The sequence below is a fragment of the Hippocampus zosterae genome, chromosome 20 (assembly GCF_025434085.1).
Source record: "Hippocampus zosterae strain Florida chromosome 20, ASM2543408v3, whole genome shotgun sequence".
NCBI lineage: Eukaryota > Metazoa > Chordata > Actinopteri > Syngnathiformes > Syngnathidae > Hippocampus > Hippocampus zosterae.
Window position 1 is genome coordinate 2,775,849 of NC_067470.1, and position 26,379 is coordinate 2,802,227.

Here is a 26,379-nt window from a genome sequence, read left to right on the forward strand (position 1 = left end):
ATACTATATACACACACGCACACACACACCGTATTTTCCGCACTATAAGGTGCTTCGGCGTATAAGGCGCACCCTCAATGCATGGTCTTTTTTAAAACTGTTTTCATATATAGGGCTCACCGCATTGTAAGGCGCATAGAATCGAATCGACCATCCTGGCTGTGGTTGTGTTATGCATCCACTAGATGGAGCTATACTAAAGGAATACAATACAATTACAGATTTATTTAAAAAGCGCTATACTTTTTGAGAAAATGGAATGCCTCCAGGTGCGCCTTATTTTGCGGAAAATACGGTACATACGGTTGTAACCATTTACCACAGGGTTAGTTCAGTGTGACTGTGTTTTCCAATGCTCCTTGCGCATGTTGTCATTCTCAACCAATCAAATATCGAAGGCATAGCTCGTGGGCAACTTTTGAATGTGGTAGATTTCCAACTTGTATTACCTCTGATTACTTTCAGCCGAAGACGTTGAGTTGTATACAGCTTGAATCTGTTTTTCGTCCTTTTAAGGTCTATAAATTGGTTCTGACACCTCACAATGGGCACCGTGTTGTTTACTTAATGGGAACCCTTTCACAAATTGTTGCCGTACCCCTCACAAGGTTGATAAAAAGCCTATGATTTCCAAACCGGCAATTTGATTTATCTCCCGCTGACAAGCCTTTGATGCGTCTCAAGGATGTGAGCGACGCAAGGTAAATACTTTTAAGAATTCAAAATGCTTGCGAGAACACAGGAGACTTGATAGTCGTCTAAAGAATGACAAATTCCCTCAGCGGACCACCCCCCCACCCCCCAAAAAAAAATGGGGAGCACTCTCTATCCGCTAAGTAGGTCTGATGTGAAAAATGTATGATTGAGTTATTATGAAGCGCTGTACCACTCGCATCCAAGGAGCAATTTTTCATGATTAAGTCCTCTAATGGCTGCCTTTAAGGAGCAAAGCCATTATTTATTCTACAGTCTTTTTTTTTTGCAAAGCAGTCCGACGCGCAGCACGCTCACTTCATTTCACCGTCGGGCCAATCACATTCGAAGTGGCAGCTCGTCTGCATCCTGCGTTACTCTTGCGCCAGCATGGATCTGATTGCGCTGTGCGCCCCCCCCCCCCCCCCAACCCCCTTCTTCCCCATAAGTGACTCGAGAGCCGATAGCTCTGATTGCACCACCGTCTTGGCTGGTTGCAGTGATGCGAAGCCCACTGGGTGCTCGCCCCGGGTCAGGATGAATAACTGCAATTGTTATCTTTGAGAGGCGACGATAAGCTCCGCTGCCGTTTTTGTCTTCGCAACCTAAGCGAAGGCAATTAAAACATTGAAGTTGAAGGCCGAAGTGAACGGACATTTGGAGGGGCCCCGGTCCTAGGACTCGCAGAGGAAATTCGAGCATCATGAGCGCGGAATGTATATTTATTTGTCCCCCTGAACTGCCTTGTATGTGTGCTTCAAATTTGGTCGCCAAAGTTGGTGTGAAGGAACTTGCCAAATTGGCCGCTGAACAAAATGGTAGACTTACTGTGTAATGTTTGTGTGTGTGTGTGTGTGTGTGTGTGTGTGTGTGTTTTTTTTTTTTTTTTTTTTGGAGTGCTTGACACTGAGCGTCCACGCTTGATATTCATTTTCCCCCCAAGTTGAATAGACAGGCTGGCTTTGGCGCCCGGAATGTTCACAACAGTCAAACCACTGTCATTTGTTTTTGAACAAAGCCTGGAAGTGGCAAAAGTGACCCCAAAATGGCCACTTCAGACCGAAATGGCATGCACCCTGTATCTTTTCACCAATGGCTTCTTGAGACTTTTTCTTGGTGGTACGTCTCACGATAGGCTCTTCCATTTCATTCCACTAAAGGAAACTGGCCGCGGGGGTGGAATTTTCTTTGAACGGCCTCTGGAAGTGGTCAAATATGCCACTGAAGAAATGGCGGACCTCCGTTGTCTTTCAGGCAATGGCTTCTTGAGATGTTTTTTGCTTCTCTTGAGAGATAAGTCGACTACATTTCATGCCCGGAAGTCAAACTGGCTTGGGGGACCGAAATCTTCCAAATCCATTTGAAATGCTGGTAATGGCCAAATTGACCCTCAAATGGCCGCTTGAGACCAAATTGGCAGACTTTCTGGTTCTTTTCAAGCATGGCTGCCTGGGCATTTTTTTGCGGCGCTATCTATCTTGCCCACTAAATTTCTGGCTGCAAACCGAAACTGTCCTCAGGTGGCTGAATTTATTTTGAAAATTAGCGGTACAGTTTTTAGGGAAAGCCCTTGAAACGGTGCTTTATTTTGTCTGAAGAATAATGATGATGCCGAAACAGTCCTTTCTAGAAAATGCATCGCGCCACCGGAGACAGAAATAATTCAGGTTGACTTTTGTTGGTTTGTTGGCATGACGACTATAACGACTTCTGATCTCAGCACATGCGGAAATATTTGCTAACCGCCACTTAGGCGACACAATCCAGCCCAATTGAGATTCAACCCACATGAGTGAAGCCAAAACATTTTGGAACAAATTCCGCATTCGCTCGGTCGTCAGCATTCAGAGCGAGCAATGGTTTCCCGTCTTATCTTGGGCCGCGAATCCCACGATGCCAAAGGGAAAACGCGCTGTCACAGGACACCGGAAAGGTTATGAATATCATTACGGTCCTCTGCAGACCTGCAAAGAAGTCTCTCCCGTCACGCCGGCGAATAAGTCAGATCCGCTATCCGCGCACATTGTCCCCGCTACAATGCGGCCATACGGCCCTGGCCACTTGTCACACTGTAGATAATCAGATAGGTGAGCGGCACAATGGGAGGCGGCGCCGGATTAGGGCCATTCGCGGAAAACACAAAAAGACACTCGTGGCTTTTCATAACCATGGCGCACAATAGGAGGGCGAAAGGAATCATCCAAAGTCCTTTCGCTTATCCGGACTTCCCTTTTTCATTTCCGGGGCTCGTTTTTTTCTCGCCGGCGCTAAATGTAGCTGATGAGCATCGTGCTATTCACATTCTTAGCACGATAGGCTAATAACGAGAGGCCGTTGATGAATAATGGCGAGAGCCGTCGGAACATGAAGCTGAGTGGCGAGTGGGAGTTATTGAACACTGTCATGTGTTGACCCATTTTACAAACTTTCCCGTTGACACTTTTTTTGCTTAATTAACCTTGCCTGATCTCATTTTTGCTTCAGCACTCTGTGTAACTTTCTGAAATGCCGTAAACGATAGGCTCATGTGAAAGTATTCATTCCTGTCATGCAAGTGTGTTGATGTGATATATCTTGGCTGAGAGAGTTTAGCCTGGGTTGTTTTGTGGAGTTTTCCCTGCACGTGCGCTTCCCGTTATTTTTTTTTTTAATGAAATCATTTGTAAAGCCATTTATTTTGAAAATGGTGTTGCAGTGTTTCCGGATCGTCATTTGAGGTGTCAGTTGCTCACAGATTTTCGCTCTTCCCGTCAAGGGGTCAACACAGAATTTCATTTGTTTCATTCATGAATCGGTTCATTGATTTTGTTGTCAATAATACTACATAAAGATATTAATAAAATACACAATTGTCCATCAATATTGGTTGTTTCATGAAATTAATTCAGAAAAAAATACAATTATGCACTATAATGTATTTTCCACATTTTCCCATTCAAATCACCAACATAATCTTTTAAAAATTCTATTTTTGTACAATGTTTCTGAAAGCACTGTCCCGTTAATTATACATTTGTTACTCTTTGACCGAAAAAAAACCTGATTAATTCTATTTATCTTCACAGCGGGAAGACAACGTTTCTGGAAAGTCCAAGATGTTGTTTTCCCGAATGCCGCGTCGCAGTCAATCAAAAGTTTCAAAACTAGAAGAGCGCCCAGTTGGCAAAGATTCTCAAAGACGTCCTGTCAACGTGTTGGCTGCGAATATAATTTTGCGCGTCGTGGGCGTCCTATTAATATGGAACACACAGCGGTAGTAACGTCCGTGAGCCGTCTGCTGACTTGTAATGAAGAAAGCGAACAAAGCCAGTCAGACGGGATATTTGCTGGGGCAGATAACGATCATCTGGTGACAAGTCACGACCGTGACACCCTTTTTATTTTATTTATTTATCTTTTTTTATTTTTATTTTTTTTTTATATCGCTTCATGCTCCCCCGGTCTTCTGTCCTTCAAACGCCACCTGTCATAGCGGCGTAATTGCACGGTGGCTGGACTCATTCCTCGTCCCCGTCACTCACCCCCGCGGAGAAGCCGAATGTGGCAGAAAGCAATCCAGGAGAATGTAGGTGAACATATGTTAAGCAGCTTAATGTACTTAACGCAAAGATTTTCTTTTTTTTTTTTTTTTTTTATTTATCAGGCACAAAGCAAAACACGTTAGCGTCAGTCGTACACACGTTCATCAAACGCCTCATCTTTGCAAATATACCCAATTATGTTACAGTTGAGATACATTTCGAGTTGTATTTTATTTATTTTTTTGTCATTCGTTTTCCAAAACCCAAATGTTGGGCATGTCATGCTCGAAACGTGAGGCCTAGTTACTCTCCGGCGCAAGCTACAAGGCTAGCCTTGTGAGCTGAACTCGCGTTGCAGATAAGCTACAGTTTGCTTTTTTTTTTTTTTTTTTAAGCTAACGAGCTAACAGCAGGTTGTCCTTATTTTTTCTGATTCCGTGTTGTAAGGCTAATAGCGGTGAAGCTCTCCCACTCACGCAACGCCGCTTAAATCAAGCACCCTTTTCACAGCCAGGAAGGAGGTCACCCCTCACAAGTGCGGGCGAAAGATAACAACCTCAGTGATGAAGAGGACACGCAAATAGCAGTGACCAAGATGTAGTAGCCATTACGTTTCGCAGGTTCACAAGAGGGACTCCTCTATTCATTCTATTCATAGGCTGCCACCGCGTACAAACGACTCGTTGGCTTCATTTGCGCCAGCAATGGCTTCTCTTTGAGGCTGGAAACGTGTTTTGTTTCTTATCAAAAACCAACAAAGCGAGCGAGAGAGAGAGAGAAAAGTTTGCGGCAGATCTCGCTCCGGCACAGCGCAGCGGAAAATGGAATTTGCCACATAACAAGAAAAGAAACCAATAAATCCGGGAGACACAATTAGATGTATCTGCAGTGAAGTGATCTTGATTTTGAGAACCAAATTCGAAGAGTTGCAAAAGAAGTTGAAAGTAGAACGCAGCTTGGCTGTTGGATGAAGAAATTCTCCAGTTAAAAAAAAAAAATGCTGTGAAACTTCAAAGTGTAGTCATGTACGCCTTGCTTGTAGCCTGAGTGCTGTGTAGCCGTCATCCAAAAAAAGAAAATAAAAAGTTTGTTACTTGTAGACTTTGTTACTTGTAACCTGTACTTGTTAAAAAAAAAAGGTTGATTTATTTTCCTCATGTCACATTTCCTTGTTATGGACTGAATTGAGGTGGATTGTTGTGTTTGAGAATGAGCGACCCTGGGGAGCTCTGCGCTTCGGCGATTCTTCAGCCACCTTCTTTCTTGTGCGTTTCCAAGGATTTTCTTCTCACCCGTACCACAAAAAAAGCACGCCGGCAGTGCGAAAATGAAATTCCCCGAACACAAAAGAATTCAATTTTCTACTCGTTCGGCGGGCGACATCCTTTGCCTCGACCTTCGCTACCACAACAATCTGCTCGTTATAAATCACAAATCTGTGTGCGAACAAAAAACTTTTTTATCAGAGTGGGAGTCATTATGATGTGTGCAAATTCGCTCGTCGCCGGCGGCTACAACAGCTAGGCCGCTAATCTCACAGATCGTTTAAATTTTTTTTTTTTGGGGTTGTTTTTTGTACACGTAGCCGACATTTCACGCCCGCATTTCCTTTTCCACCGTTGTTGTGGCGCAATCCCCTCGCACAGGTGTTCATTTCCCTTTCCCCCAATTTTTTTTTCTTTTTTGGAGGGGGCGTTCACCGTCTGCGGCTAGTTGGCACTCCGCCGCTCCTGCCCCGCCTTCGGTATCACGTGACTATTCACCACATGTAGGGGAAACGGGTTAATGGACTCGTCACCTCTCCACGGGTAGCGCCGTGATTAATCAGACAGCGGGGGCCCAACTGTTTACCGAGCCCGCATCCCCTGCCAGATGGCGTCGACAGGATGCGGCGAGCGGAGCCAAATCAAGGGTAGTCTTCCGAGGAGGCGGGATGATGCTTGCAGGCATTCGGCGGAGAAACAAACCCGGGAGGAGGCGCCGTGATGAGAAACACCGCTTTTATTGTCACACTGTTTTTATGACAAAACAGTCGCTAACGTGATATTCCGTGTGGAACGTGACAAGTTTCTTGAATGGAAAAAAAAAACGTGTCCTTGGCAGACGTAATCATTTACTCGACAAGTTGGATGTTGTCAAGATGGTTGAAAATCAAACAACAAGTGAGAGCATGGAGAAAAGGCCTCGCAGAGGTCCGACAGCCCCTCCAAGTGGGAAAGGAAGCCACGTTTTATTTTCGAGTGCACACCTGTCAGTCACCCACAAATTCAAAGTCAAGCGGCCTGTCCTCCTTGTCGTCTTTTTCCTTACTGGAACGACGCCAGCGTTGGAAATGCGCCTCCGCCCAGATCGTCTTTGTTCTGACAGTCGGAGATGACGCAAGCGGCGCCTCTGCCGAGCTAAATCTCGAGGATGAAAGCACGGCGGTGGATGCTCGAGTCGCCCCGTTTGGAGTGGGAGGCTCAAAGTCAACACTCGTGAAGGGGGCGCTAATGAGCTTGCCAAGTGGCCCTCCAGAGGCGAGCGTCCACTCGACACCGAGGCGCTTTTCCTCTGCACACTTCCTTGAGAGCAGCCGTCTCGGATGCCGTCCACTATCTTTTCAAGTGGTTATTATTATTTTTTGTGCACCTCGAAAAGCCAAGATGTTCATTTCTAGATATTCCTCGACACAATCCGAAGATCACTTGTAAAGTGAAAATAAATGGGCAAAAATTGTGATTTAAAAAAACAATAACACTTTTTAAAACTCAATTGGCCCCCCTCCTTGATCTTCCCTCAGTATCTGCAGACACTCGTGACCGACAACGAGGCACTCCACAAAAATCCCACGTCTGACCAAAGCCCCGGTCCACACGCTGGCTGTCAACTCAGACTTTGCCCACCCACCTTACACATTTTTTTGCCTTCAGCTTGCTCGCTCGTGGACTATCCAAAGGGAAAATACATTTTTGGGTGTAGGCACGGCTAGCTAGCTAACTGCACATTGTAATAACACCAGAAAATATACCGTGGGCCCGGCAAAATCAGGAAAAGTGAAACGACACATTAACACTATTTCTCCGCAGCTAAGTTGTCACTCCTTGATTAGCAAATGGAGCAGTGGTGTCAGAATAATTGATCTAGTTGAGAAAAGCAGCTTCTTGAAATTCCCCCCATAGAAACTAAGCTAGCGGACTTTCATTGGCTAACATTTCTTTTGCGTCAATTTGAATACACTTAAATGTCTTCCGAGTGTGTGGCAGGAGTAAAACTGTTCATTGTTGATGCTCCCATCGTAGCTTTAACCCCCCCCCCCCCCCCCCCCCCCCCCCCACCCGAAGCATGTTTGGAACCTTCGGACTAAATTAGCCGCAAAAAAGAAAAAAAGAAAAGAACCGTCCCAAAGCGTCCTTCTATGGTCATGAAAAATAAAAGAGATACAACACCCCCGCGTCGAGGAAGGCTTTCAACCCCTTGCTCTCCCTCCCACTTGAATATTTCATGGCCGCCTCGACTTATTTGAGTGGGAATAATTGATCTGGAAGGGAGGTCTGCCACACACAAAAGCAACGCATCTCCATAGACCCGAACGGTGAGGAAACTGTTTTGTTGTTGATGTTGTTTGCCACGTAGTCGCTTAATAACAATATACCTTTTGTGCATGTGTCCTGTGAGGAAAAAAAAAAAAAAGACTCGTTTGAGGTATGCGAATTCAGTTGTAACACTTCTATATTTACCTGTTTATTTTGGGGCCTCATCTATAATATGGCAACATGACAAAAGTGCTATTTTTGGACTTGTGTTTCCAGATGGGTGTTGACATCGATTCTCCCGCAGGCGCTTGAAGGAATTCAAAGAAAATGTCTCTCACCAAGTCCTGCCGAGACGCAACGATTCGCCGCATAACGAGAATGCCGGTAAGGCTTTGACAGTGAAACCCGATGACCCCAGAAAACGGGGGGAGGGAATGGCGAGAAAGGCGCTCAGTAGGGAGCAGACCTGCACCAAAGCCAAACATTTTTACTCGGCGATCAAGATCAATCAAACCGTCACTAAGTCATCTCTTTTGGATTGAAGCAGACATTTTGAGCCGTTTACAGGAAAAAAATTGTGACAATTTGGCCATGGGTTCCTCCTCATTTTTACGCTCCGAAAAACATTTGGAGGCCGAAATTTCATTGAAGGGTCAAAATGGCTGCATTAAACCAAAATGGCAGCCTTACCCCTTGCCTTTTTGGCCTTGTTCGACTTTTTTGGTGGCTCTTCTCATGACAAACTCATCTCCCAAAATTCCATTTTATGAAACTGGCATAGTGGGCGGACAAAATTTCAGGAAGCTATCATTCCGTCTCTGAACAAACCCTGGAAAATGACTCCACGTTTCTTTTCGGGCATGGGTTCATTCTTGAGACTCTTCTCACAATAGACACGGCTACCAAATTTAATGTTGTTAGCTACAACTGTCTTTGCGGGGCTAAATTTGGAAAAGATTTGAACATCTCGAATCTCTTCTTGATAGACAGGCCTACCACATTCCACGTATGTCATGAAAAAAAGAAAAATTGCGGTTGCTGCATAGCCTGTAAAATTTGGATCGTTTTTTTGAGGCTGGCATAGCCCTCCAAATGTCCATTTATCTGGTCTTGTGTGTGTGTCTGATCATAGGTAGCACCTCTGGCCAATAGCAGCGCAAGAGCGATAAAGCCTAAAGGCCAATTTTTCTTCCACAGTGACATTTGAAATCCCATCTTGGTGATTAGGGCCAGTGCCGCTGCATGGATCAAACCAATCATCCTGCCTGCGGGAGGGGGGCGTAGAGCCTCACAGGATCAATGAACTTCATCAGGAAGCCAGTTAAGCTGAAAAACAATTGTTTGATGCGCAGCGATACATGCCGATGGATCTGCTCCGCCGGCCGGCCACCAGTCTGGGAGATATTGGAGACAGGGGGGGGGGGGGGGGGGGGGGGTATAGAGCGCTAGAGATGGATCAATGCCGCGGTGTTGCTATCTGCGCCCGTGTTGTTCAAATGAATAGTCTCAACCCCATCTTTGGCATTACGGCTGTAGTTTTACACCTCCCCTTCCAGCCCGCCGCCATGAAAGTGAACAAATGTAACCCGATAAAGTGAAGAGCGTCTCAATGGAGGCTTCCCAAGCCTGCACTCGTGTGCTCGCCTTTGGATAAGCGCGCTTTGCACACTTCCCTCTTCCCCTCCGAAAGCACATTAAGTCCCTTTCATGAGCCACGGACGCACCAAAATAGAAGTGTGCCTTTCTAATGCCCATAAATGTCACGGCCCGCATACTTCCCTGCGTCCGTTTTTACTAGCAACGGTTTAGCAATCAAGCCATGAAAGGCCGCCGGCCTTGAATGGAAATTTTCTCTAAATACAAAACAGACGACAAAGGCGACATGACTATAAATGACTATTTTTAATCCTTCATTGACCGCGATCAGTTTCCGCCAGCGACAATTATCACATCAGCCCGGTTACCGCGGCGCTTCAAATGGGCCGAGCGGCAACCCTGACGAGCCTGGCAACAAAATCTCGGGCTAATTTGTCTGGAAAGCCATCAAGAGACGCCGGCGATTGTGTTGTGCGTGTCGAACAGCGTGTCCGTTTAAAGCATTAAAAATAGACGTCAAAGCTGTCAGCAACGTGTCACCTTACATTGCCCCACCAGCCAGTAGATTGGGTTGCCTCGAGCATAGAAGAGGCTGACATGTGCATTTTTTTTTCTTTTTCCCGGCCATTTACTCATCGTTCCGCTCCGTCTCTCTTGGCATTGACTCGAGCCTGAGCGGATTGGCATGTCTTCCCGGAGCATTTGCTGTTCACCCGACATGTACAAAAACGACACAAAAAAAAAATCCATACGCGTTGAAGGTCCCGAGGAAGGGAGCAGGGGTCGCGTGAGCAAATGGATGCATCGCCACGGCCGATGCGCTGGCTCACAAACGTGACAGATCTGTGCGTTTGTCCATTCTTGGAGGGCTCACGAGACAATACTCGATTGATGTTCGTGACTGGAATGCGAGTTATGCTTCTTTGTCTTTTTTTGTAATGAGGGTGCGATCACGAGGCTAAATGCTCCTCACGATCTTCACTCCCTCCCAAAGAATCCCCCTCCATGCTGCTCGTATATCCATTCCCTAAGCCATTTATTAGTCTTAGCCTGGTTGCTAAGTGTGCCTAGCGCATTGCATCCTTTGCCTAGAGCCCCCATTTCATAACGAGCAGAAACAAACCAAGACGGCACTTTTTCCATTTTACCCAATTTTTCTTCGCCAGAGATGCTGGTGACTGGCAACAGAAGCAGCGGCAACAACAACAACCCCCCCACTACCACCGCCGCCGCCACAACTACTCGCTTCTGAAGATGCTTGGCCCCAGAGTGGCATTGATCTCAAAATCAATCAACTGCTACACTCAGGCATGTTATTAGTGCAAAGGGGTCCGACTAGCACAAAACAAATTACCTTGCGCGGGCTGAATTAAAGATAGAAAACCCCTCAACCTGACAATTTTTTTTTTCGGAATAAAATGAAAATTACCTTCCAAAATCAGGTAGTGCTTTATTTTTGCGGCCAAACTGAAGAAACAAATACAGATTTAAGACAGCCTGCTGCTGGATGTAGCAAAGCAGCCCTGGGACATAACGGATTCAAATTCTGCACTTGTGCACCTCTCAACAGGTTTTGCCCCGCTCCTCGTCTCAGCTTTGACGGGGTTCCTTCGACAAATGCATGATATCAGCTCCTTCTACAAATCGAGAATAGATAATGCAATATTGCATCTATTTCAGACCGCTACTGCTTCTCGGGACATTTATTCCGAGCCTCCGCTGAGATCGTGTTGAACGGTAGTAGAGGCCGGCGGCCAAGCGGCAAATTCAGTCTCAGCAGCGAGCCACGCACAGACCCATGTCGACTGCAGCGGAGCCTTCAAGGCCTCGCCGCTGCTTTCTGGCTTGGCTGTGAACATGTGTGGTTGCTTCAGTCATGCACAACTTGGCAGGGACACGCGGCTCAACAACTGGCAGCGCACGGTGCCAGATGTGAGCATGTGCTCGCTGATAAGCATCCAGGCCGTGGACAGGAAACGGTGGTGACAGAGCAGCCGGGAGGGATTGATGCTGTTATGGTGACCGGCCGAGAAAAGTCCAACGTCTCCATCGCAGCCCATTCGGCGGGGTTATTCAAATGGGGCTCAAAGGCCCAACAAACAAACTTGTGTAGTTTTTCATCTGGCACAAAGGAGCCCTGGAAGACCGCCCACAAGGGCCGCTTTGAACCAAAATGGCTGGTTGATTTGGTCAATTTTTGACTCTTTTTGTGCGTGCTGTCGTGATAGACATCTCCGCTCAGTTTTGCCCACAGCTTTGATTGGTGTCAGGCACGAATGTTTTTTTTTTTTTTTTTTTTTTTTTACTTTCCATTGACCCTCATAAAACCCTTTTTCTTGGCCGATCTTTCTAATGATGATTCGTCAAGCCCTGGGATTTGTCTCAAAACCAACCTCCCCGCCCCAACAAACAACAAACGGACTTCTGTGCATTGGTCTTTGAAGCTTTGCTGTGTATGCTTTGATGATAGACATGTCGACCTGTAAAACCGGTGTCGAGGGGGCTCACATAGTCTCTCTCCGAAGGAGTTGCTCCAAAACAAAATGGCCGACATCCTGCGCAATTTAGGGCATAGGGTCCTTGAGCCTTTTTTGTGCCACCTATTCTATTAAACACATCAGCCAAATGTCATGTCCAAGCCCTGGAATAGGCCAGAAATAGCTGCTTTGGAACCCAAATGTTGACCTGTTCCCGTCACATTTTTTTAATAAACTTTCCTGAGAGGTGCTACTATCTGAGGTGGGTCCAGCTAAACTAACCTGTAAATAAGTTAACTTGCATTTTGGAAGCGTTTCGAACAGCGCAACGAACCAGCGGTAGGGCAAGCAAGGCTGCCATGTTATATTAAGTTCTTGCCTGTTCAATTATTCGGCACGTAGCTTGACATTTTGGCCGCGAGGCGAGTGAAGGTTCGGGGGCCGGCGAGCACCTCGGAGGAGCAACGCGGGGCAGAGTGATGAATGATGGATGACGGCGGAAAGCCGAGCGAGCGGTAAAAGGTGGAAATGAATCAAAGATTGCAGTCAGGCTCTGATCTCAGATTGTTAAAGAACGGCTGCATTTTTCTTCTTCCCCCGAATAGACAGACCACAAGCTAACCCTGTTTATCATATCTGGACCAGACGTGGATATAACATTTGAATAAAAATATGAACAGGTGTGACTGGAAAAGCTTCCACTCTTTTGGGAAGACTGAACACGATTTTTGAATATGTCCGTGGAGATTTTTGCCAATTCATCGAGAAAAACAAACGTTAGCTTAGCTTGCTGAAAGAGCCTTTGTGTTAGCATAACCTTACGGACTTAAATTATTTCGTTTGCTTTGAGTTCCCTTCAATCTCTGCAACAAAACATGTCAAACGTATCATTGAGATAAACGGGTTTGTCTTCATCTAATCTATTGAACAATTTATGTTACTCGAGTTTTATTGGACAAGAGTTTGACACAACAAAAGTCGAGTCTTTCTTTTGGTATATCCTGTGCCTATGCTGTCATAAAACAATATTCTTTGGTTCTTAGAAAATCAGTGACAACTGGAACTCGGCTGCCAGTGAAAAGCTATCAGATCCAACATCATAAAAGAAAAAATACACCCCGATGAATAAAAGAAGTACTCTTGTAATCTAGTGAAAACAACAATTCCCATTAGAACTCCCGTTGAAGAAGCACGGTGCGCTGTTGTTGAACATTGAACATCGCAGGGGACCACAACAATCTTTTTAATTGTCGCCCAAAGGCCTGGTGCTCTACGAGCCTTGCGACGCTCACCGGGGATTCCCGATGGCGCTGAAAAGCACGCGGGAAAGTCACACACACACACACATCCAAGGTCGTGGTGGAGCCAAGCCAACCTCCCACAGAGCCCATCTGATCCCTGAGCCTTTAAACACAGCAATTACCGCTGCCCTCACCACCCGTCGTCTGAGTCTTACAGCAATTCCATTATTTATATTTCAAGAAATCAGCATCAGGGACCGTATTGCGCCACGCTGTGCCACGGTGACTCGGCCAGGTTTCCGGGATGGCTTCAAGTTTTGATCTCCTGTACGGTTAAGGAAACCGAGGGCGGAAACTGCCTGGCGTGTGCTAACGTGTCATCATCCTTTCAGGAAGCAGTTCAAAAGCAGTTGTCACCCTTAATGGCTGACTAAGTGGTCATGTTGTATTGCTTAAAAAAACAAACAAACAAAAAACTGAGGCCAAAACACTCCAATCCAGCACATATAGTATGTTATCCAATCGTCTGACGTTGATAATAGTGGGGGAAAAAGACAAGTTTTTGGTGCATGTGGCTGATCTCAAGTCAAGTTTTGCACAAAACATGCGCATCAACAAAGACAGTATAGTGGAGATACCGGATCTTCGGAGTATTATCCTGATTAACTTCAGGCATTTATTTTTGTAATTTATTTTCCATGGATACGGTAGGTTGTATGGAAGCATTTTCCAAACTATTTAGTGTTTTGTATTTTCTTTTTTTTTTTTTGTAATGTACTGTATGTATTTGTAATTCTGTTTTGTGTATTTTGTGGATCTTAATTCAAACATTTTTTCAGTAATGATTATTATGAAATTTGTTCTTTTTTTCATTGCAGAAATGGAAAACCCGCCGATTTTGAGTGTGGCTCCTTTCATCGCCAAGGAGTGGACTTTCCCTTCCCGCGGATGCCGATGAGCCAGAGTAGTACAGTAATAGCAGACGGCTAAGCGGACCTCCCACAAGGTGATGTTAGCGCTGATGAAGACGGATGCACTTTTGCATTGGTAATTCTTTCCTGCAAAACAGCAATTTGCCTCTTCCCCTCCATCCAGCCGGGGATGGGTTTGTGCCCTTTGATAGGCGTGGAAAGCGCTCAAAGGGGCGTCATGGCCGCCCTCCCTGCAGTGCGCCTTAAGCTGCCCCTAATTGATGTCCATTAATCAAATAAGCGGCGAAGGACGAACTTATCAGTCATCAGGTGTAACCTCCATGCCGCCACACACCTGATGAAGAAGAAAAGAGCAGCGACGTGCTGGCTATGCATGATGTGAGGTATACTCACTGAGCCCGTGCACGTGCGCAAAACACAATACAGGTGCCGAATTAAGGTTTTAAATTAGGTCTTCACATTAAGGGTTTAAAACGAGTTTTTGGTTTTCAATATAGGGTTTGAAGTCAATGATTGGGGTTTCAAAGTCGGGTTTAAACCAAGGGATATGGTTTCAAACAAGGATTATGGTGTCAAATTTTGGTTCCAAACCACAGATAGGAATTCAAACAAGGTTTCAAATTAGGGTTTCAAGATCGGGGGTATGGTCTTCAAAAAACGTTGAAATTAGGGTTTGAAGCAAGTACTTACAGCATGGTAATAAGTCAAGTCCAGAATGTCTGAGCTTGACTAAACGTCATAAAAATTCCTACCTCAGGCCAATGAGAAGAGCGCATTTGTCCCAGCAGGACTATTTAATTGAGGAGTGCAATGCTGGTACCGTCGCTCGCCATAAACGTGGCATGCAAAAAGCTGAGCTTGTCCAGAAGGCTCGGAACATGCGCTCATTCATGCAAAAGAACAATAACTCACAAGAGCAAAAGGAAATGTCCCAAATGGACCAAGCTGATCTTTATCCCACGCGATCACATCAGAAAGTGTTTTTTTTTTCTTTTTTTGAAATCTCCGAGGGTGGCTGATAATAAAGACAAGAAATGTTTTTGTTTCTGACGTGGACCACTTCTATAATACTGTCAATGTTGTGTTCTTTATGTAACAATGAGAATAAATACATAATTTTCTGAAAAGAAGGAAGTGTCTTTTAAATGGTTTCAGTCTTATTTATTCTAAAAAGTATGTATATTCAGTCCTACGTTTTACAATCAAGTCATTTTTTTCATAATTTTACGAAAATGTTTAAGTTTTTATTGATTGTTTCTGAATTACATTTATTCTTTCAAAATAAATGTTACTTTTAGGGGGAATAATCAGAATTTTATGATAAATTGTATTGTTTGAGAATGTATCTATTATTTTAAGAAACCGTTTTATATTTTAAACAATACGTTTTTTTTCTTGTTGAGTGAATAAAAAGGTATTAACAATAAGGCCAAAATATGTCGCTCTCATTTATCTTTTATTTATTTTTGTGTGAACTCGCAAATACTGTACTGCCAGAATTCATCTTGCAGGCAAGGTCGACACTGCGGTCGAAACTGGGACAATCCCCGTGGGATGTCGGATTTCCCAACTTCCTCGAACGCAGCACTTTTGGACAAACATGGCGACTACGACGCCATCTTTGGACTGCAAATTGAGACGATCTGTCGAGGTAAATTGTGCAGAATATACAATTTGTACCGTCTTATTGTGTACTTTTATCGCTCACATGAGGAGTTCGAAGTTCGGTGACAAGTGTTTTTGAAGGTATTTGACGAATTCGGATCATTGGAACAGTGATGAGATACACTCCCAAACCAGGTGGAAATATGTTTGTGTGACGTTTCGGCTTGTTTATGACATTGGTGGGCGTAACAATGTGTACACTGAAAAATAAACATGTGTGCTGCTTTCTAAAGTGATTTCTTCTTCTAGAGCGTGGACGTGCAACGTTCATCTGTGGCTCAACAAAATCTACTTTTGTGAATTTTCACAAGTGAGCTGAAGTGAAATGAGCACTCTCCACGCTGAAACGCCAGTCCAACTGAGCAGGAGATGAGGTAAGTCAACTTGTGTTTTGTGTTTATAATGTCTGTTTTTAGGGTTTATAGCGGTGTTTATGCTCGTTCCTACCGACTGCTGTCAGGCTGATGAATAAAAAATAACAATAATAATAATAATTAAATTATGTGAAGTAAAATTGTAAATAGTACTGTGATTTATCCATTGTGTTCATATTGTATTTAATTGAAAGATGTTTGTTGTTTTTTTTTCTCTTTCTCCTTTCTTCTTTCTACATACATTCTTGCTGCTGGAGGCTGTAAATTTCCCCAGTGTGGGACGAATAAAGGATATCTTATCTTATCTTATTTAGTAACAGCAGTTAAGTGTTGCAACTCCTGAAAATAACTCGCATAAATCAAAGAATCTCCACGTTTGAGAGGGGAACTTGCATATATCCAACCTCATGAAGGTTGCAGCTGTGTGTGAATTATTAATACTGTCAAGCGATCAAAAAATTTAAAACAGTTGCACAGTTGTCCATAACTAATCGCACCCCCCCACCCTTTATTTTTTTACGAAGCTTGTAACATATTTGAGAGTAAAATCTTGGAATTATTATAAAATCAGAATATAAATATTAACATAGATGCAAAGATTGCTTCTAGGAGCGTTCTTTGATTTTGATAATACAATTCTTCTGTAAAATATAACTATTGAACAAAACGTTCCAAATAATTTAGCTTTACAGGCATCTTACTTACATTCTTCTCAAACAAAAAAAGGATCCAAACTTTTTGCTTGTATGTTCTGCCCATGATGAGCACTATCATCTAGTTGTGTTGATTTGTGGAGCCCCCCGTGGAGGAAGCTTGAGCAGGGTAATTTGCTCCAAGATGATACAACAAAGATGTACAGCGAATATTGTACTTGAATTTGGCTTTGCAAAGTGTGCAAATGGCCTTTTATGTATATAATAGATAGACAGTGTGTCCCTAATACTCGGGTATAGTGCTGCTGTTGCAATTCGAAAATGAGGCCAAATGAGTGAGTCTTTTCCTCTCCTGTGAATGATGACTTCAACTGTCATTGTTAGGACTTTACCGTGCAGCTAAAGTTTCCGCCTTTCTCTGAGAAACTTCGGAATGAATTAAAAATCAAAGGAGGAGCCGACGTCGGGGAATTGAATTGAAGGCTCGGGAAGGCACTTTAGGCGTTTTGCCGAGGACAACTTCGCACGCTCATAATTCCATTTTTCATCAAAGTGTGTTTTAATCTGCTCTCATCTTGCCTGGGAATCCACGAACTCGTCCTTATCGTTTATTTGATTCCCGGCCGCTCTCGCCCGAGCAAGTCGAAAACGTCATCACCAATAGATTGCAGAGAAAATGAGAGTGCTTACTCTGCATATTTATTTGCTAATATGCGCCTGTTAAACATGTTTGTAGAACTGTCTTTTGGCTAGTGAGAGTGTCCCAAGTTATGTTAAAAAGTTTTCGAAAGCAAGTACATTGGCATTTTATTGATTTAGTAACGGTATGAAACAACCGATTTGTACTCAGGAGCAGCACCTCGGATTGCTTTTCAAGTCATTGTTTTGATATGAACCGCGGATGAACTTGTGCTTGTTTGCGGGTTTTAATGAAACCCGACTAATCTCATGAATTTATGCAACGTTGTGTTGAGGGAATAAGACAGACTGCCAAATGTCTGCGCTGATCGCTTCCTCCTCTTATTTTCTTCCTGGAGAAGCTGCCTTGAGTGACGCTGTAAAGTTGTCTCGGGAGTCACACAAGTTGACTACTGCGCGTTTTACACTGCGACTGTCTGGCTAACGAAAAGAAAACTCCTGCATATTTGTTCATATTGGAGGTTATGCAGCTAGAAATGATAAAATATTACCGACATACTGTTATAGTTGCTTTTTAATCTCCTGTTGCGTTATAGGTTATCTTTCCGACAGGCCTGTGCTGGTTAATTTCTCATGTGTTGATCTGAAGGCAGTGAATCTTCTCACATGCTCATGAACTTCATTTGAGATGTTAAGTGTGGGCCTGGGATGATTGATTGTGTCCGTTCCAGGGATTGATTGATTGATTGATTGATTGTGATGCTTTACCAGCAACATTGGTCGCAGGGTAAGACTTGACACATGGTGTGTGTGTGTGTGGGGGGGGGGGGGTACCCTTGGAAAAATTGTTTGAGCGGGTGAGGGGATGGTGGGGGTCTTTCAAGAATTTGTAGCCCTGTTGCACTCAGTGTGTCATATTTTTAACAAGGGCAGCCAGGGTCCGTGCACGCTTCAAGGGGGTTATTGGCGGGGCTTCAAACAGCACCAGTCAATCATGTACCCAGAGTCCGCCAGCCTCTCTTCTCTCATTAGCTTCTTTGGTCGCCAGGCAACCATTACCCGGCCATAGCCCACTAGCAGAGCGACCGCGGCTGACGCGTTGACGTCCGTCTGAGGGCTGAGGCTAATTGAGGCGCACTGGTTGAACTCTGGCTCGACTTTGCCGAGCCGTGACGACGACGAGGCGCCAACTTCAGCCGGATTTGATGCGCCTTCGAGAGTCAGTTGGAAAGTCGACCCTGTAAAACTGCTTCCAGAGCACGATGTAGTGAAAACTGACTTGTACTTGTCACGGTGAAGCAGCATTTGGCTCACTACCCAAAGTTATTTGCCAACGCTCCGTTCCAAGTACACAATTGTACCTCACAGAAGTGGGTCAGCAGCCGCTCCTATATTCTGGTTCCGTTTTTTCAGCTTAACTGCATTTCTTCTAATCATACTCGTATTGCGTTATTTACTTACAGTATATACAAAAACAACAGCAAGAATAGTGTTGAGTATTTTCATGAGGACACCTCCGTGATATTTTACTTTATCAAAGCCTCCAGTAATGACACCTGTCACGTTGCATCACTTAAATGTTGCTCCTTTTGCATGTCACTGTCACATTGGATGTGACTCTTGCTCCACAACAACTTGTTTTGGGACATCACATCAATTATTGAATGCATTTCAGCTGAGAAACATCATGAGCGAGCTGCCCTTTGGTTTCTTTGACTTGGATTGAAAAGCTTTGTAATGGTACCAAATGACGCATTAAAAAAAGTATGTATATATAATATATATATAAACAATGTACCACTACTTACTGCTCACGGCATGCAGGGGTGGGTTGGGGGCAGAGAGAGAGAGAGAGAGAGAAAGAGAGAGAGATTGCTCGTCGAGCCACAGCGCCCTCTAGCACCCACTTGGTACATGATATTTCCAGCAGCTCCACTTGCCTGGAAAACAATCAGTGTTGAACAGCGAGACGACGACGACACAGATTTCACACCCATGTATGCAGCGTCTGACTATGTGCACGCGCTTTAGTCCACGCCAGCACACGTCGACGCGACACCTCCGCTGCTTGCGTGGATCTTCTGCAATAGTCATCATCGGCTGCCTCCTCCTCCTCCTCCTCATCCTCTGGGGTGGTTGATTTGCTGCGCACAATGTGGAAAAAAATGTCCGTGAATACTTGAAGAGTGACGACAACTTTCCTCCCTTTTCCGAGGCGGAGAGGAGGAGTTGGAACAAGGGGAGAGTGAGTGAAGGAGAGGAAGGGAGGGGGTTGTGGTGCGTCTGTGATCCGTCCAGCCCCCGCAGCCTGGAGCTGTGCAGCCCGGTCTAAACGCGAGCAATGTGGCCCGTGGAGGAGCGACGCTCTCCGCTGTGCGACTCCATGGATGCTGCGGCTCGGTCGCGCTCCTCGCAGTGCCTTTGTGGACCGGACAACGACTGGGGCTGAATAATGTTTGTGTAACGAGGAGAGGTTTTTTTTTTTTTCTTTCTCTGTGGATCGGAGGACTGATGGAAACATTCAAGGCAGTTTTTTGCCATTCTAAGACATGTTTCTTCACTCTCCGTGTGCGTACATGTGGAAAGTGCACTGAAGTTTTTCTCTCCACGAGGACTTTATTTTTTTTGGCTTTACTGGACTTCACTCTGGGATGTTCCATCTTTGACAAAAGGAGTGTTTTAAAGCATTGAACCCCAGCATGGCACTTAACTGGGCTTACCTTCTACTCCCACTCTGGGCAGTAGGAGCAGCCTTCTCGGGGGTCCTCAACACCACTGACAAAGACATTTTTTCGGACGACTTGCTGCAGATCCAGTTGGCCGGGGACCGAATGGCTGAGCAGCAGGTGGCGTTCTCCCACCCGGGTCTATATTTTGGCCCAGGAGACGTACAGCAATTGAGGCAAAGGTCCTCCGGCAGCCACAGTCATATATTTAAAGTCATCCGGGCGGCCGCGCTCACCATGCTGTCCAACGCTCCGTCTTTCCTTCCACCTGCCAAGCATGAGGAGTTTACAAGCAAGTGGAACGAGATTTACGGGAACAACCTACCTCCCCTGGCGCTGTACTGCCTGCTGTGCCCCGAGGATTCAGCCGCCTTGCAATTCCTCATCAAGTTTATGGACAGGATGGCCGAGTACCCAAACTGGAAGGTAACCAGCGCGCCCCACGACGAGGTCCCAATGGCACACTCCCTCACTGGGTTCGCCACGGCCTATGACTTTATTTATGCCTACCTGGACGTACGGCGGAGAGACGTTTACCTCAACAAGATCCGCTCGCAAACGGCGGCACTTTATGACTTCTCCAAGTACAGGGGCTGGGGCCGGCAGTATCTCCACAATCACCAGACCACCAACGTAGTGGCCCTTCTGACCGGGGCCATCGTGGTGGGGTCTCACGACGACCCGGAGTCTATGCTTTGGAAACAAGTGGCGGTTAACTACATGGAGAAAACCATGTTCCTGCTCAACCACGTGGTGGACGGCACGCTCGATGAGGGGGTGGCGTACGGGAGCTACACGGCCAAGTCCATCACGCAGTACGTCTTCTTGGCCCTGCGGCACTTTAGCATCGACAACACGCTGAACAACTGGCTGAGGGCGCACTTTTGGTTCTACTACGCCACCCTCCTGCCTGGCTTCCAGAGGTCAGTGGGCATCGCAGACTCCAACTACAACTGGTTCTACGGGCCGGAGAGTCAGCTGGTGTTCCTTGACTCCTTTGTCCTGAGGAACGGCACGGGGAACTGGCTGGCTCAGCAGATCCGTAAGCATCGACCCAAGGACGGCCCCATGGGACAGTCGTTGGCTCAGCGCTGGGCCACGCTGCACACCGAGTACATCTGGTATGATGCGCGTCTGGCCTCGCAGCCTCCCCTCGGCTTTGGCAAAGCCAGCATGCACATTTTCTCCAACTGGGGCGTCGTGACCTACGGTGCCGGGCTGCCCAGCGGCCAGGGAAACACTTTTGTTTCCTTCAAGTCCGGCAAGCTGGGTGGCCGCGCGGTTTACGACATAGTCCATGAGAAACCGTACTCGTGGGTGCACGGTTGGAATAGTTTTAACCCGGGTCACGAGCACCCAGACCAGAATTCTTTTACCTTTGCTCCTAACGGGCAAGTGTTTGTGTCGGAAGCACTTTATGGACCAAAGTTGAGCTACCTTAACAACGTGCTGGTCTTCGGTCCCTCACCTACGAGTCAGTGTAATGCTCCATGGGAGGGTCAGCTCGGCGAGTGCGTCAAGTGGCTGCGCTGGAACGATGAGGGGGTTGGCGACACCAGCGGCGAGGTGATTGTAGCATCGTCGCACGGGGACACCATGTTCACCAGTGGGGAAGCGGTGTCGGCGTACTCCTCCTCCATGAGGCTGCAGAGCGTATACAGAGCGCTGGTCTTGCTCAATTCCCAAACGCTTCTGGTGCTCGATCATGTGGAGAAAGCGTCTGGCTCGCCGGTGAGGTCGCTCAGCGCTTTCTTCCACAACTTGGACATCGACTTTAAATACGTTCCGTTCAGGTTCATGGACCGCTACAACGGCGCCATGATGGATGTGTGGGACGCGCATTATAAAATGTTTTGGTTTGACAGCAAGGGGCATAGTCCCGAAGGCCACATACTAGAGGCGGAACAGGCGGCCGAGTTTAAAAAGCGCTGGACGCAATATGTTAATGTAACTTTCCCGATAACAGATGCTGTTAGCAGGACAGCGTATGTGTTCCATGGGCCGTATGTCAAAGTGTCCAGCTGTAAATTTATAGATAGCAGCAAAAATGGCGTGAGACTCTCGTTGATGATTAATAACACCGAGACGATAGTGTCCATAGCGACAAATTACAAAGACATTGGGGCGAGGGAGGCATATTTAGGGTACGGTGGCCACTGTAAGGTGGAAGACCGACATCAAATCACTCGATTCGGGTCGGGGACACAGGTGGTCCCCAAAAAGACGAGCAGTGACAATCAACTCTTTGACTTGGTCTTCACGCTCAACGTGATGGCAGGTGTGATTCTCTGTGCTGCCGCCGCTTTCCTTGTCATGTTGAGGAAGTTTTACGATGTGTGCTTCAGGCTGCGGCGGCTAATGCCCTATGCTCTGCTCACTGTCCTCTTCCTGTGGATCGCCGGCCTGCTCTTTGTGTCCAACAGCTGTGATCGGCTCCTTTGCGGGGTAAAGTGGAAAAGCGAATCTGACTTGCTGGGCCGGCTGCACGAGCAGCGTCAGCTCCCCCTGCCCACCATCCTCATTGCGACCCTGCCCGGCTCGGGGGCGGAGCTCCTCAAGCACCTTTTCTACAACAGCTCGGACTTTGTTTACGTCAGAGTGCCCACCGAGCACTTGGACATCCCAGAGACAGAGTTTGAGTTTGACTCTCTAGTGGATGCTTGTGAGTGGTCCTGGTCTGATGCCAAGCAGGGACGCTTCAAGATGATCCAGGGCTGGCTCCACTCACTGGTCTACAACACCAAGCTGCACCTGCAGAACATTCAGCTAGCAGAAGAAAACTGGGCCCCGCTGCCCGCACGCAGTGCCTCCGGTCCGGACTCAAAGAAACGGTCCAGGCGGAGGGAACCGTCGGCGGAACTGAAAGGCAAGCTACGAGCCAGCACGGACAGAGATGTGGAGTACATCCGGGAGCTGAGGCGTCACATGGTTGAGTACCCAAACAGCCGTGTTGTTCTGAACATGCGAAGCGGGAGTTGGGCGCTGAAGCTCCCTTTCATCCGGGAGGTTGTGGGGTCTTCCCTAAAAAGCCTCTATGTGGTGAGAGACCCTCGAGCATGGATTTATCTCATGTTGTACAACAGTGAGCCCAGTCTGTACTCCCTGAAGAACATCCCTCAACACCTTTCCTTGATATTCAAGGAGGACGCCATGAAGGATGGCTGCCCGAGCGTAGCGCCCGAGTTCAACACTCTCAGAGGACTTATTGCCCGTAAGGAGAGTGACCCGGTCTTGATACTATCCCACCTGTGGCTCGCCCACACAGCTGCTGTGGTCCGGGTGAGCCAGAGCCTCCCAGAGGACTCCTACCTCCAAGTACGCTTTGAGGACGTTGTCAACTCCCCACAGGAGACAGCGGAGGGGATCCACACCTTCCTGGGACTGCCGTTGTCTCCCGCCGCCCTCAATCAGCTGGCTTTCACGACATCCACCAACCTGTACAGTCTGCAGTACGAGGGTGACATCTCCCCGACCAACATCGCCACGTGGCAACAGAAAATGCCGCGGCGGGATGTGAGGTCGGTGGAGGATATCTGCGGGGGTTTAATGAAGAGGCTGGGCTACGGCCGCTTGCCCAGCTAACTCTGCACTGCTGTCATTGTTTGCACTGATTTTTAACTCGACATGTTACACATTGAGCAAGCAACGGGTGTTGACTCGGAAATTGGTGCATTTTATATTAAAATGGATATGATAAAACTTATTATTCACACGTAATGATGTGTGTCTTAAAAGTGGATCGAAGGTCATTGTTTCTGTGAGTCTTAATAAGAAAAGACCAGTTCTGAGTCCTCAATTTGTGATGTCAGCATCTGTTTTTATGCTGCTGAAGGGAGGTACTGTTATGGAACATGTCCAGCTATTTATTGATTCTTTTTGGTGATTATCTATTGTCATGGTTCCGGTTTGCCTTGCAGGAAATCCTCACGTGTTTGAAAGAAAAAAAAAAAAAGCAACAGGTCACATCAACTGAATCTGTCAGGTATCGGACGTCAGTTTCAAATTCATCGGGTGTCAGGAAAAAGGTCTTTTGCATTGTCAAAAAAACAGACATCTTAAGTGTATCGAATTATACCATCAACAATATGGTTAAAAAAAAAAAAAGCAATAGAGCAATGGAGTTGAATTCCTCACTTGAACTTTGCCCCAAGTCTTGTCACATGCAGTGTTCATCCAAAGTAAACAACAAATGCATTCATCACCAGCAGGTAAACCCGCGCCCATTCATGTGGCGTTTTGTCAGTCGTCAGGAAGCCTGGGCAGTTGTCGAGACCTGTTTCTTTGTCACATCCGATACCTGCGGATGCCTGAAAATATAGAGATCTCATTTGTCTCGATGATCAAATGCTGCTTCCCTTTAAAAACAGGTTTAGTGGCTCGTATTTCGTGTGGGGTTCATTTGAAGATGTGGTGAGATTTTGCGCACTTTTGACTATTTGGGGCACTATTCATGTACAGTACATACCCCCATCAAGTGTTTGTGGGTTCCAACGATGTGTGTCACCCATAGGGAGGGGGTGTGGATATGATTAGTATTCAACCTCCCTTGGCGTTTATTGAATTAGATCAGAGGAATGTGTTAAATGGGGATCAGGAAAAAAAAAAGAGAGAGAGAGTCTCTGTCAGCACTGACACATTTCCAGTCAAAGCAATTTTCCAGAGCATCCCTCCTTGAGTCGGCGGCCCGTATTAATCTGCAAAACGTCACAAACGAGGTGTCGCAGAGGCAAGCAGTTTCCATTTTTCTGCCTCGGTCAATCAGATGTCTAATGATGTCAGAAGAGGGCGGGGAGGGGCACTTGTTTCACTGTGGCTGTGCCAGTCTCATCGGTTCCAACATGTTTGTGCACTTCTTGCGATGGGTGCGGCCTGCAAGTCCGAGGGGTGTCTTTTCAGATGGAAAGGAAAATAAAGAAATAAATCATGAATAAGTGTCTCTTTGGTTTGTTTAAGCATCATTCTTCATTCGCTGCGTGTGTTTTTTTTTTTTTTTCTTTCAAAGCACAGAAGACAGTCCGGAGACAGTTCATTTGGCACACCTGTGTGCAGAAAGAGCTTCTGCTTGTTTTGGGTTGGCTCAAAATATTAGATGTGGTGAGATTTTTGGGGGGAGCGAGGAGTGGATTCAGTTGGCCTTGGACGTTATTTCTGTAGATCATCTGTATGTGCTTTGGGTCAAAGTTTGGGAAACTTTGTTTTAGTATGCGCAGGTGTACCTAATGAAGTGGCCAGCCGGCTCGTTTTTCCCGGAGGTGGGTGTTTAAATTTACCCTTGGTTCCTCACAATGAGCCAGTGGAAGAATGTAAACAAAAGTAATGATAAATGATAAAGTAATGATTCAGAATCCGAAAAAAATATGAAACGGTTCAAACAAAAACAAAAAAAAAAAACTGCGCACTAACATTGTGTTTTAATAAAACAGAAAAATCATAAAACATGAAAACAAAACGGAATGTAGTGATCTGGCCCAATGTTAAAATGGCAGAAATTTAAGCAGATGCATTCTGTTTTCCTCTTAATGAAAGCCAGACTAAAGTTAACCAAGGGAACATTTGGGAAAGTCCATCCACGATGCTGCTGGTTGAAAGCACCTCGGGCAAATATTTCATCTGACTCAGCTCAACTTGTTTCCACAAGTTGCACCACTTTTTTTATTTTTTTTCCTTCCAAATTTCCTCACGTGGGAGTATCTTCACAGTAGCTCAGAATACTCTTACCTCCACGCTCTCCTAAAAATGCTTACGGTTTACACAAATGTCCTGAGCTGTTTATTTTCCATGCATACACAATTTTTCTTTCCGAGTATAATATAATATATAATAGCCTCGTTAATTTTCGATTTCAAATTATGAACTTCAGTTCCTTTCCAAAATGTATTTCGAGCCTCTCTGAGACTAATAAAGGGATAATTAATATTTCAGAATAAAGGACGTACTTTTCATGTTTTTAGACCACTCGATTTTTGGGGGGGATAAAAACGTAGTACCAGCGAGTGTAATGTCTTATTTATGTATGATCGTTCATTTGCAGTTCTGCAGATGTGATTTGAACCCGCTGCCTTTGTCATGGTGAATAGATTAGCCGCCAGTAGATATGACGCTTTGTCAATTTGAAGCCGCCGGCTAGTTAATTTGGGTGCCAATAAAAAGGCAGGCTGGTTCTGCCTAATGAGGCCCGGCCCGCCTCTCTTTGCTGATTATAAAAACAAATTTTAACCCAAAAGCAAAGGAGACTCTGTTAATGCACGCCGGCATGGCTCATTCGCCTCCACTTGACCTTTGAATAGGTCACACCCCACCTAAAGTGTAGACTGGACAATCACAGCGCCGTGTAAACACAGATATCT

General features: G+C 45.9%; 3 protein-coding genes across 5 annotated transcripts in view; all 3 read left to right on the forward strand.

Annotated features, from left to right (window-relative positions):
* Positions 1-15,060, forward strand: part of LOC127593137 (protein disulfide-isomerase TMX3-like) — a 48,363-nt gene extending 33,303 nt beyond the window's left edge. Inside the window, exons 16-18 of the transcript XR_007960333.1 lie at positions 8,006-8,113; positions 13,922-14,401; positions 14,668-15,060. The gene's annotated coding sequence lies outside the window, so the exon portion shown is untranslated. The remainder of the gene's footprint in view (positions 1-8,005; positions 8,114-13,921; positions 14,402-14,667) is intronic.
* Positions 15,061-15,889: 829 nt separating this feature from the next.
* cdh19 (cadherin 19, type 2) overlaps positions 15,890-26,379 on the forward strand; it is a 60,001-nt gene continuing 49,511 nt past the window's right edge. For all 3 annotated transcript variants that reach the window (XM_052054374.1, XM_052054375.1, XM_052054376.1), the window contains exon 1: positions 15,890-16,014. The gene's annotated coding sequence lies outside the window, so the exon portion shown is untranslated. The remainder of the gene's footprint in view (positions 16,015-26,379) is intronic.
* On the forward strand, positions 19,560-24,963 carry LOC127593132 (dermatan-sulfate epimerase-like protein). The gene has a single exon (XM_052054372.1). It carries the CDS (start codon positions 20,006-20,008, stop codon positions 23,612-23,614), a length of 3,609 nt encoding a protein of 1,202 aa, XP_051910332.1. The 5' UTR covers positions 19,560-20,005; the 3' UTR covers positions 23,615-24,963.

What these genes read in the sequence shown, in the direction of transcription:
- LOC127593132 (XM_052054372.1), top strand. Translation starts at nt 20,006, where the DNA reads ATGGCACTTAACTGGGCTTACCTTCTACTCCCACTCTGGGCAGTAGGA.